Raw genomic sequence first — 12,581 nt, 5'->3', positions numbered from 1 at the left:
AATAAGACACTTTGTCAAAATGAATTGTTCAAAATAAACCCTAAATATTGTTCATAGGCTGTCAAAAAATGTTTTAGGATACCGGTATTTGCAACTAACACGTGGCCGTTTGTCTTAGCTTCTCAGAGAATAATAATGATAATAATAATAATAACAATAATTTATATTTATTAAGTAAAATTTTCATACATTTTTACAATTGGATCGGCATGTATATAAAGTATACAGGTATTCAGTTTAGCATTAATATAGACAATGCAGGTGAGTACACGGTGCACGTAGACCAAGGAAGTATACAATTTCCTATGTGCCGAGACAGTGCAGGTAAACAACAATGGTAAACAATAAGGCAACTTGACCAAGGATAGCCGACAAAGCTATCAGCTGTTTATTTCCAGGAGGGTCCTTTGTTTAGGCTTACACGTGATCTCTAATCAGTAATAGTATGCCTACAAAAGTTTTTCTTTTATAAAGTTCAATAAGTATTACATTGCACTTGGACTATCCAAGATGAACGCCGGAACCTCCTTATAATCAGTGACAGCACTTCTGCGCTAGCGAGGCTCAAATTACCCTCCCCCTCCTCCCCTACCGCCCAACACACCCTAGCCGCCGTTGCCGGGCTAGAACAAACTGATGACATCCGTGTCAAGTTTCTTTGGATCCCGTCACATATAGGAATAACTGCCTGTGACACTGTTGATCGGCTTGCCAAAGAAGCTACACAAGAAGAAGATACTGAAGCCACTCTCGCCCTCTCCCTGAATCATCTCAAATCTCGCATACACGCCACACAACGAGAGGCATTCAACGAAAATTGGACACACCTGAAACAACGGGGTAGCGTCACACTATGCCACTATGACGCTGTAACCGGTGACGACAACCGCCACTACAAAGAATATCAATCCCTGACTCGATCTCAACAGCTTATATACATGAGACTGCGCCTAGGGTACAGGTACCTATGGGAGTACATTGGCAACCCTGAGCCTCACCGCACTGTTTGTAAACTTTGTGGCCAACCCGACTCTCACACCCTCTCTCACTACATCCTCACTTGCCCTATGACCTCCTCCTATAGGTCCCCAGCCGTTACCAACACCTCTTCCCTCCCAGACCAGATATCCCTCCTCCTAGTCACAGGCCTGGCATTTGACATTATTAGGGACCTGCCACTCTTTGCCATAAACAGATAAAATGTACCGGGAACTTTCCCCCCACACACTCATCATTCTCTCACTTTATGTAACTTGACAAAACCTATGACCCTTCAGGCTTTTACGCCCTTAATGTACGAGTCATAAAGGCAAGTATGAACTTTTCATACTTCCCTGTTGGGCGCTGTAAACGCTTCTGCGCTTCACCTTGCACAGGATGTAAGGGGGTGCCCAATAAACTAGCCCCCTCGGGGGCAAATCTGAATCTATCCAAGATGATTTGTCCATCAATTTTTGTGTGTTCCCTTAATCATAAAATTCTTTTACTTTCAGTTGAAATTTATTTTCCACCATCCCTGTTCTCTCTGATGTATGAATACATTCCATAATTGCATACGGTTCCAATGGCCATAATGTCATTAGCTGTTGACGGCCAGTAAAACGGGTATACGATATCTCATACAAAGACCCAACACCCAACTTTTACACGCCTATATCTACACTCTTACACAAACTGCTTATGTGGGTGCCTACATGAGGTGTACAATTTCATATAATCATTACAATATACATATATACATACTTCTTGAAAGTACAGGCATAAATCTGGAAATGAGTTTCCCGCCAAAATTTTGTGCCGCTCCTCGCACTTTCATGTAACGGCAGGGCCCCACACGGGTGTTTTATTAGTTCATCGAGTAGCCTTTACAGTTCACGATGGTCATCTTACTCAGATAATAACGAGTTTACAGTGACACCTCACACACACTCAGCTCACAGCTGCAAATTCAACCGTTATTAGTTTTGAAGTTAATGGTAGCAATGTTAGATAAGTTTATTCACGTTTTCTTGTGGACTATCTGCCAATAATAGTAAAGTGTGACTGTAAATGCTCTTATAAGAGTTTATAAGGTAAATATCTCTCATACAAATTTTATGAACAGGTAATTTAATAACAATGCCATTGTCACTCATTGCAAAACATAGTGAAGTGCACATGAAGGAAACCTATTGAAGGTATTGTAAGAGGTTAAACTTGTTGATATAGATTCTATTGCATAAAGTTGGGTCCTTTTGGTATGGTTTGGTACCATGGGGGCATTAGTAGTCAGTAGGTTGTATTGGCTAGCGAGACAAACCGGAAGACTGTTGCAGAGCCAGTCGGCTGGATCCTGGCAGTCCAATACATAGACAGAAGGGTAGCTATATAGATAGATAAACATAGATACAGTACATCTATAATTAGATACTAGTGAAACCTCCATATTATGGACTTAACTCTGCATATAATCTGTTAGATGGGGGTTTCACATCTAACAGACCCTCCATTTAAAAGAGCTTCTTTTTCATATAGTCCATTAAATAGAGGTCTCACTACATGGGAAAAGTGACGTAAGCAAACTAAAAAGCAGACCCTAGGAGGAGTGCCCAGTAGATAAGGTTGAAGAGCAGCACCAACACAGGCACCACCACCCACCTTACAGTCACCAACACTCTCTCTGCCTCTCGCACTTTCGGTTCCACCTTCTGCCTCCTGAGGGGATGAACCACAATAGGACGCTCTCGCTCTCTATTATCCATGTGTTCGGTAAGGACGTGTGTCAGCGTAATGAAGAACAGGAGGAAGATGCAGTAGAAGAACCACACGTCGATCATCTTGACGTAGGCAGTGATGGGGAGGGAGTTAGAAGTGTTGCTGAAGAGTGTGTACAGGACCAATAGTGTCGTCAGACTCACTGCCAAACGTACCTGATGGAGTGTTTATGGTGAATAAATATCTAAGACTTTACATACATTCATAATGGAGAATATCATCATCACTGGATAAATTGGAATATGGCTCTAATAAGACAAGGCAAAAGGATACCATCTTTCAGGGTTGGGTAGTGAGATGGTGCATGGATGTTTGGGCCACAGTTAGGTTAGGGTAGATTAGATTAGGTAGGTTAGGTTCAAACCACGCCGACCAAAACCAAACGTGAGACACCTACGTCGAGGAGCTCCAGCTTGATGAAGAGGGTAGAGCAGCCGATACACAATAACATGGAGGTAGGCAAGTAGACTGCCAGCACAATAACTGTCCAGCGTCTGGTCAACTCTAGTCTCACCTGTTAGTACACGGAGGTCAGTCGTCACACACTAAGCAAATAATAATAATAATAATAAACAAATAGTTCTACTATTATTATTAATAATAATAAACAAATACTACTACTACTACTTGGGTTATACATTGGCTGTAGAAAGTAAGTTTACACTAGAGCCTCAGTTTTCAAGTCAATAGATCGTCGGAAGGACTTACACAGTACCTGTAATTTAATAAAGCTAGCAGCGCGGGTGAAACACACCTACAGTATATGGTCTTACCTGCAGCATACTGTGTCGTGTCTCGTTGTTGCCTCTGTCAGTGACGGCGACGGTGCAGTGTGTCACCTCATAGCCAGGGAGTAGCTTCTCCTCCAAGTAATCGACTGTGGTCTTGTCGCTGGTGAAGCTGGTGTGTTCCTTACGTACAGAAGCCAACTGAAGCAGGATGAAGCACCGCTGGGTGTCGAACGGGTAGTAGAATACATCAAACGAACAAGCAAATGTCCCACTGAAAGGTAAGTAATTATGATTAATGCTTTCAGGATGGAGACTAATGCACTTTATTGCAAGGATAATTCTTAAATTCTAAACACATACACAAACAAAACGAGAGGCATTACATATGTCTCCTCTGGTTAGTAATATAAAAAATTCCCGACCTTCAGCTGAAACTTTCCCTTAACTCCTCCAACGATGATGGTAAGAGAACTTAAAGATGCTAGTTTTTGTTGTACCTTTGTTGCATTTAATATACTGTAGTACTGTATAAACAAAATTAAGACTTCAGGTAGATGTGTAAAGTTCTTAAAAATAATTAAGGGAAAACTTTGACCTTGGTGGTGTGGTAATCGTCCTTCAACACTAAACATATCAGTGGAGGCAGCTTATCACTGACCGGTTATAGTTGCTAATTAATATGAAGGTAATAACAATGAAATTTTTTCTTTCGTTTTTTAAGGATTATCATACGTATGTTACTATAATTTATGTGTTACTTAATATATTTCAGCTTCACTCACACCTGTGCTTATTAAAAAAGAATAACCAACCTAACTCTGTCTTCATTGTCTTCACCCTCCCAAATTTTATACCCATTCAGGACTAAATAACACTGACTATACTTTACCTATAATGGAGTTTTTGCACCAGTAGAGTTGACTCTCCTGTGTATGCCACATCTGGAGAAAATATAAATGCAGCCTTAGGTTTATTGTCTGATATAAATACTAAAATCATATGTGACATAAAGACAATATATTTAATTTAATTAACAATATTGTCAATTTTCATCTCTATAAAAAATGTCCCATAAGTTCTTTCCTCATTAACACGTTGGCAGGGTAATGAGTCACACGGATTCTCTGCATGATTGACTTTCTCAGTTCATGAAATATATGAGAAAATTAATTATAAAACTAAATTCATGTCTGTACATTTTGTTTCATTCTGTTCAGTTCATTCAAGAAGGAAAACTATTGAGAGTAAAAGATAATAATGGGACACCCTGTAGTATATAACATAACAATAACGCAGTACTTGACATAGTATATACCCATTTTAACATCATTGAAATCTGGTGTCTGAGGATCGGCTAACTTCCTGAGGCTTATCTCCTCTTCTATAGTGTTGATGTTACCATCATAAACATTAGGGAATGTAATCTTGGGTTTCCAGATGCTAGTTGTGTCTTCACTGGTCAACTTGTTCAGTTCCAGAGTGTCGCCGAGGTTGAGGTAGGTGAGTCTGAGGTCCTGCCACCACAGTTCCAATTCCATTTCTACGTTTATAGATCGTCGAACATCGCTGATATCCACCAGACGAAGGATTCTGACAATAGACGTGAGATAGATAGGTTCATCTTCCGAGCTGTTGACAGGAGGTTGGTTGGCCCGGTAGCCTTGAGGTAGAACTAACATTTCACAGTTGTCCTCGTCGGAAAAGTCGGTGCAGTCATTCTTGCCGTTGCAGCGCTGTTCCTTCAGGATGCAGTCACCATTTGAGCAGCTGAATTCAAAGTTGTTGCAAACAGAGAAACTCATATGAATTGTTGAATTAATGAGGTTATTACATATAGATTTTTTCAATGTCCAGACATGACGACCGATAGGGTAAGAGTCCCTAGAGGGAAGAGTTACTAGAGCGACCGTCTCACTCTGAGTTGTGTCGTACATCTGCCACTCTTCTCTCTCGTTTCTGTACACCATGTATCCGTAATATCCGTGCAGGAATGGTTTACCTCCTTTGTAGCCAAGAACTTCAAAGAATGTTTCAGCCTCATTCATATAACAGAGGCCTCTCAACCTCAAAGGTGCCGTCTGATCAATCTGACAGGGGACACAAGCCGGCCACTCGATGTCGCAGGAAGTATCCACCCAACGGCCGTTGGGGAGAAACATAAGTATACAGTTTTCCCCAGTGCCGCCATTTGGTTCATTGGTTTCGAAGACTGTTTCTGTAACTACGTCATTATCAACAAATTTACGCCATACGTCTTCCTCTTCCTCATCAGTAACTCCGACCCACAGGTGGTAATTAGACTTGCACTCTTCGGTAAATTGTACAGATGAGTTATGTAACATAGTGTTCTCAGCTGGCGTGGTGGGACTGTATACTTCATAACCTACTCTCTCACATGTAAGTTTGGACTGTGGCAAGTATCGCATCTCTGGGAATATTATATATTCTACCATTTTCTTACAAAATTCAGTAACATTTATAGTCTCCATAGAGACCCCAAACTTCTCCATTTCTTCCCTGTCGGAGGAGAAAATGTCACCAAGGGTTGCTCCCTGACATGTGGCCTGTTGATCAACTTCTTCGTCAGTAATACTTCTGTTGTAGATGTTGAGCTGTGCTATATAGCCCCGGAAGGTTTGGCTGGAGTCGTAGCCTCCGGCCAGCTGGTCCTGTTCCTGGCCCAGGGTGATGATGCCTTGCATGGACAGAGATGCCTTGGTGGTAAAGATGGGTCCCCGTGCCCTCTCCTCACCGCCCACGTAAGCTCGATACTCCCCTCGCTGGAACACATGACAGTAGTGACTCCACACGTGCAGACCAATACTGCTGGTCAGGTTAGGAAAGCCAAACTGTCTCACACCGTTGTAGTAGAAACCAAGATGCTCGCCTCGACGATCTGAAGCAACAGTAACGGTGTGTCATGGGTGAAACAACTATATTTGAGTGGAAATTTATATCATCTGGAATCATCCTTTTTATTGGCCATTTTGATATTTCATTGACAAACTTTTAATTTTAATTATGTACAGTACAGTACTAGCTGGGGAACCCAGCACTGCCCAGGTTTGTTTTTGAGGAGCAGTTCATAGCCTATGTTGTGACTACACTATACCAGCTACACTGCATCCACTACTTTTTGGTGGGTGTCGGCAGCCTCTTCACAATAAATACTCTCTCTCTCTCTCTCTCTCTCTCTCTCTCTCTCTCTCTCTCTCTCTCTCTCTTTTAGTTTCTGTATTCCAATAATCAAGATTCTTTATCTCTGCATATTCTTGAACATTTACAAAAAGGATAACAAAACTGTGTGCAGCCAGTCTACGGTAAAGTGAGTTAATCTTAGAGTACAGTAGTAGGTGAGGCAGGTGGACATACACAGGTGAAGGACATCATTCTCTTGGTCCGATACTGCCAGTGACAGGTGAGTCTCGTAGGAGGCGAGAGTAGTAGGCTGGACCCAGTAGCAAACACTCACTGTCTCTAGATTCGATATCTCCCCCTGCAAATACACACATGTGTACTGTATGTCTCTGAGCACCTCATTATTAACCTGTGATTGTTATGCAGTATACAGTAAAATCTCCATATAAACGGATTTTTCTCTCCATATAATTTGTTCGATGGAGGATTTCACATCTACGTAACGGACTTTCATCTCTATATTCGTTAGATAAAGGTTTCACTTCTAACAGACTTTCAATATAATAAAGTTTCATCGGTGTTACTATAGCGTGTGGTCTACAAAGACATCTTCAGTCTAACCTAACCTAACCTGATTTAACGTAACATAACCTAACCTGACCTAACCTAACATAACCTAACCTAACTTAACTAATCCAAATATCTTGTAGACCGCATGCTATAGTAGTACTGTTTCAACGCTGTACAGTCCGTTAGATCGAGCTTTCACATCTAATGGACCCTCGATATAACAAACTTTTATCTCTATATAGTCCGTTAAATAAGGGTTTCACTATAACAGACTACGGGCTTTAATCATATCCCTTATAACTCTACAAATATTTTCCCATTCTCAACCTTCATCAACTTTAAGGAGAAGGTTCGGGCTATTAATACAAGTGCTTGTTTTGACATCTCACCTGTGGGAACTTGAGAGAGAGGTTGTATTTGGCGACCACATCACTCCGCGGCGGAGACCACATATCCAGCTGCATCCCAAACACGTTTACACCATCCCTGCTTTTGTCTGTCCCTCCTACGGAACCTGTACATATAACTATCAAGGTATTGTTATCAATATTCTCAGTTTTAAGGGGGTTAATTGCTAGTTTGAGTGCTTGTATACTGTATAATGTATCACAACGCAAAGGTAATTATTAACGACTGACCCGCCGCCGATTTTTTATGGGAAATTAATTTAAAAACGCTGCAGTTACATTCCTCCATACAAATGTTTACAGATGACGCCAAGGAAATTGAGAACCAAGCGGACTGTGAAGAGCTGCAGAAGGATCTCTGTGAGCTTCAAGAATGCTCGAAGAAATGACTGCTGAGATTCAATGTCACGACGTGTAAGAGGATGTACCTGGGACGTACCAACGGTAAGGTGGCGTATCATATGTCCCAACGGAATGAAGAAACTGCATTAGTTGAGACTGAATGTGAAAAGGTCCTGGGTGTGTATGTTGACAATGAGCTGAAGTTCTCGGGCCATTGCGAGAAGAAGGTAAATCAGGCAAATAAATTATTAGGTCTTATAAGAAGGTCGTTCAGATATCTAGACGGTCCGTCCCTCGTAACGATCTTCAAGAGTGAAGTGCTTCCCTATCTGGAGTACTGTCACCCCTTCTGGTCCCCGAGATATGCTAAGGACTGTCAGTTGATTGAAAATGTCCAAAGGAGGGCAACCAGACTGGTGCCTGCACTTCGGCACCTCAGCTGCCCTGAGAGATTAGAGCGCCTGAAATTGCATAGCTTATACTACAGACGGGCAAGGGGGGACCTAATTGGAGCTGGCGGACGTTCGCCCCACAAGGGGTCACAGCTCAATGTTGAAGAAGGCTCAAGTCCAGAAAACTGTGAGGGGTAACTTTTTCTGAATGAGAGTTGTGAACTCTTGGAACAATCTGCCAGAGAGTGTTGTGATGCTGCCGAGTGTGAGCTCTTTCAAGACCAGACTTGACAAGCACTGGAGCGGGTTCAGGTACATTCAGGAGCCTATGCATGCCCAGTACTTGCCAACAGTGCGTAACAGAGAGGTGACCGATCGCCCAAGCGGCTAACGAGCTGATCAGTGGAGAAGAGAATAAAAGTAAAAATAAGTAAAAGCAATTTCACTGTGTTTAATAGTGGACACTGTTGTAATTTTGGCAAATGAGTTAAACAGTGGTTATTTCTAAATTAAACCTAACCTAACTTTAGTTGATAAGAAAATAAAGTGACAGATGCATTGTTAGAAGACCGCAACAACCTAACCAAAGAAACCTACCTAACCTTATCTAACTTCCTAGCCGTGAGGCTCCACCCCTGGACCACCCCCCGGCATATCTGTGGACGTGAGAGCAGCCGCCCGGTTCCTGTGGCTCATACTCTGACGTTAATCAAAACTCACTGGCTGTGTATTGCTGCATCGCCGCTGAAAAAGACAGAGGAGGGGAGAATCCAAGATGTTGTGGGTGGGGAAACATGGCAAGCACAGTGAGCCCATGCAGCCGGGGAGTTTGGGGGGAGGACGCTATAAGCCCTCCAGAAATATTTTTGAAATCTGACCAATTTCATGGGTGTTTTGAGGCCATTTTGAAGCCATGTGCGCTTGATATTAGGAGCTATTTTGAGGTCAATAGTTATTACTTTTTACAATACAAAAATGTCTGACTAGAATACTGCAGTAGTAAAATGTATTGTAATTTTCTGATGAAAGAGGGGAAGAGGGGGGAGGGGGTAAACCCCAAGGACACACCCCCCCCCTCAGATCCATGTCTGCAAAGCAGTGTGCACCAGACAAAGTAGTGCATGCCTAGTCGCCTAATTACAGTATCTACAAAATTAAGCGATTCCCCCATAATATATATATATATATATATATATATATATATATATATATATATATATATATATATATATATATATATATATATATATATATATATATATATATATATATATATATATATATATATATATATATATATATATATATATATATATATATATATATATATATATATATATATATATATATATCATATCAGAACTCACTGATTAAAATTTAGTAAGAATATTGTTGGGGTATGTGCCGGTTTGGCAACAGTGTATGGATCCGCCAACGGCACGAGTTAGACCAGGGGTTCTCAACCAGGGGGGAATTCCCCCCAGGGGGGGAATTCAGGTTTTCAGGGGGGGGGAAACTGATTCGGGAGCAAGAGATATGTTCGATGAGAAATCAATCACAGAATTTTGGCCCTTGATGTGCGATTCCTACCCAAAAGTGGCAGAAAGAGCTATCCGTGCATTGCTTCCGTTTGTGTCGACATATCTTTGTGAGTCAGGCTTTTCAACTCTGTTGCAAATTAAAACGAAGCAACGTAGTAGATTAGAGGTAGAAAATGACCTGCGTTGTGCCCTTTCAAGCACTCCTCCGCGTATCCCAGAATTGGCGAAGAAAAAACAATCACAGGTTTCTCATTGACTGTAATCTTCATCTGAATAAAATTAATTACAAATTTACAATATCCTGGTATTCTATTGAACTTTTTGTTTATTGCATTATGCTTCAGTTTGGTCTGTTAAGTAATTCATTATAAATAAAAAAAAACTATTTTACTTTTATTCAAGTTTTATAAATCCATCAACATTTTCAATTGGCATTTATTTTGTAAAACTCCACTATAAAATAATCCATGTAAAATTGTAAATGTATATGTACTAATATGGAAAAAATAAAGGATTTTCAGTATTATATGCATATTATTTGGAATGCACTTTTTGAGGCAGACAATCTTGGAAAGGAGGGGGGAATGACATTCTGACATATGGTGAAAGGGGTGCATGGGGCAAACAAGGTTGAGAACCACTGAGTTAGACAGTTAGTTCCAAACTTCCGGCTGTCAGACGCCAAGCTGTACGGACATGTCTGTCCCGCCCTTGTCACCTTCGCTAATAAACAGACTATGGACGTGGCCTTTAACTATCCCCCAGGTTGGCACCCTAACAAATATAAACATCAAGACAAATAACGCGGCTGCGGGTTAGTCGTCAATATTAGACCAAATAATATGTATCACAATATAACCTTTTAGACTATGCATGTATCAGACACACATGTGTCAATATTGGTCTCTATCAGAGAGTAAACATCTGCCATCAAGGACTAATTCTCAGTATGCATTGATTCTTTCCATTTCTTAATGGTCAGTCCATCGACCACTTTATAGAATTGCTCTTAAACAAACTTACACACACACATATTAAATACAACATTGACTACAGTAAGTTAAAATTGTTGAACACCAGGGTTGCTTGTTCAGAACAACCTAACTATTGTCTAAATTACACTATTCAGTGATCAGAGACCACAGCCAGACACACGATTACCCTACAAATAAGACAGATTTTCCCGTCATTATCAGTTACCACGCACGACATGGCACACTGACTCAGGTCACGCCAGAGCCGCTCCTCAGACATGGCACACTGACTCAGGTCACACCAGAGCCGCTCCTCAGACATGGCACACTGACTCAGGTCACGCCAGAGCCGCTCCTCAGACATGGCACACTTGACTCAGGTCACACCAGAGCCGCTCCTCACATACCTACAGCCAATCCTGAGCACCCACGACTCTTCCACTTCATTATTTTGTTTCAAACTGGTATGTAACATATTTGTTTATCTTTGTGTGTTAACCTTTCGGTTCTATGCAAGATCTATCCAATAAGGAAATATAACTCCTGATGACTAGTGTGATGTCAATTAAGCCTATTTTAGTTACTGTCGTCTGCTTTGTTTACATATTTAGATTCTTCAGAATAATAATTTCAATTTTTTCTCTCGAAAATTAACATAATTAATAAAATATAAACATAAATGAATTGCTAAACACTAAAACAGTTTTTTAAGCATATTGTAGGACCAAATCGTTTAGTTGAAAATTTAGTTTGTTTTCAAGGGAAATAAAGCACCAATCAATATCTAATTTAGTAATGGTTTGCTCCACGTGTGGTATAAGTCTTGCTCTGTCTTCAAAAAAGAACAAAACGCTACACATATTTAAAATTGTAGGCGTTGTGCCAAGGTAGCCGGGTGACTGGTAGTGCACCGAAGAGGACCGAGTCAGACTTTACCTTTCTCCAAACAACTCGACCACTAACCTCCCTTTATTTCTTCATAACTTTATTGTGATGGTGTGACCGCCGAGACCTAAGGAGGTGCGACCCCTGGCGGATTTGGGGGGTTCAGGCTGCTTTCGTGGCAGTGTCGGTCTTACAAAGGACCCAATCCCTCGTCCCCTCTGTCAGCGGACGAGCTGTGTTAAGCCACGGCTCCTTTTTCTACTATTACAACTCCCTTCCATCCATCCTTTATCCTTCCACTGAACCTTCTTCACCCCTGTCACTTGCTTTATAGTTAGTTAGTTTTGTGTCATTCTCTCTGAGGAAAACACCAGACAATTCTCTTATATGTTATGAATCCAGTAAATATAGGTTAAGTTAGGTCCTAACCAACCTGGCCCAAACCAAACTCCCGTGGCCCAATCGTCCTTCCTACATTCATTATTCACTGGTTTGGTATCGTGACGTATTCCTGCTGTAGATTCTCGGCCACTCTCTCCCTTCACCTGACCACAAACACTCCCTGTAGTACCAAACTTCTCCACAATACATTTAATCATTTTGCTGTAAGTAATTCTTGTATTTACAAATTTCTTATTAACCCTTTGAGTACGATGACTTAATCCCTTGAGTACGATGATAATTAAAAGCTCCAAGTACTAGGATACTGAATACAAGAGGATTAAGTCATTGTACTCAAGGAGTTACATCAGCGTAATTTATCGTACCTACTCAAACATACTGTACATTTAAAACAAAAACAAAAGCCAAACATACTTGCAATAACAGCCAAGGTGACAGACAGCAG

The 12,581-nt window shown here is 41.0% G+C and overlaps 1 protein-coding gene across 1 annotated transcript; it reads right to left on the bottom strand.

Moving 5' to 3' along the window:
• Positions 1-1,389: 1,389 nt before the first annotated feature.
• Positions 1,390-11,213, bottom strand: LOC121867111. The gene is made up of 8 exons (XM_042366867.1): positions 11,099-11,213; positions 7,583-7,707; positions 6,858-6,981; positions 4,801-6,381; positions 4,375-4,426; positions 3,528-3,756; positions 3,152-3,268; positions 1,390-2,909 (listed from the first exon to the last, which is right to left on the bottom strand). Exons 1-8 carry the CDS (start codon positions 11,211-11,213, stop codon positions 2,562-2,564), a joined length of 2,691 nt encoding a protein of 896 aa, XP_042222801.1. The 3' UTR covers positions 1,390-2,561.
• Positions 11,214-12,581: the final 1,368 nt, after the last annotated feature.

The sequence above is a fragment of the Homarus americanus genome, unplaced genomic scaffold, assembly GCF_018991925.1.
Source record: "Homarus americanus isolate GMGI-L3 unplaced genomic scaffold, GMGI_Hamer_2.0 scaffold6317, whole genome shotgun sequence".
Lineage (NCBI taxonomy): Eukaryota > Metazoa > Arthropoda > Malacostraca > Decapoda > Nephropidae > Homarus > Homarus americanus.
The sequence above is the reverse complement of the archived record's forward strand: the minus strand, read 5'-3'. Positions and strand labels throughout refer to the sequence as shown.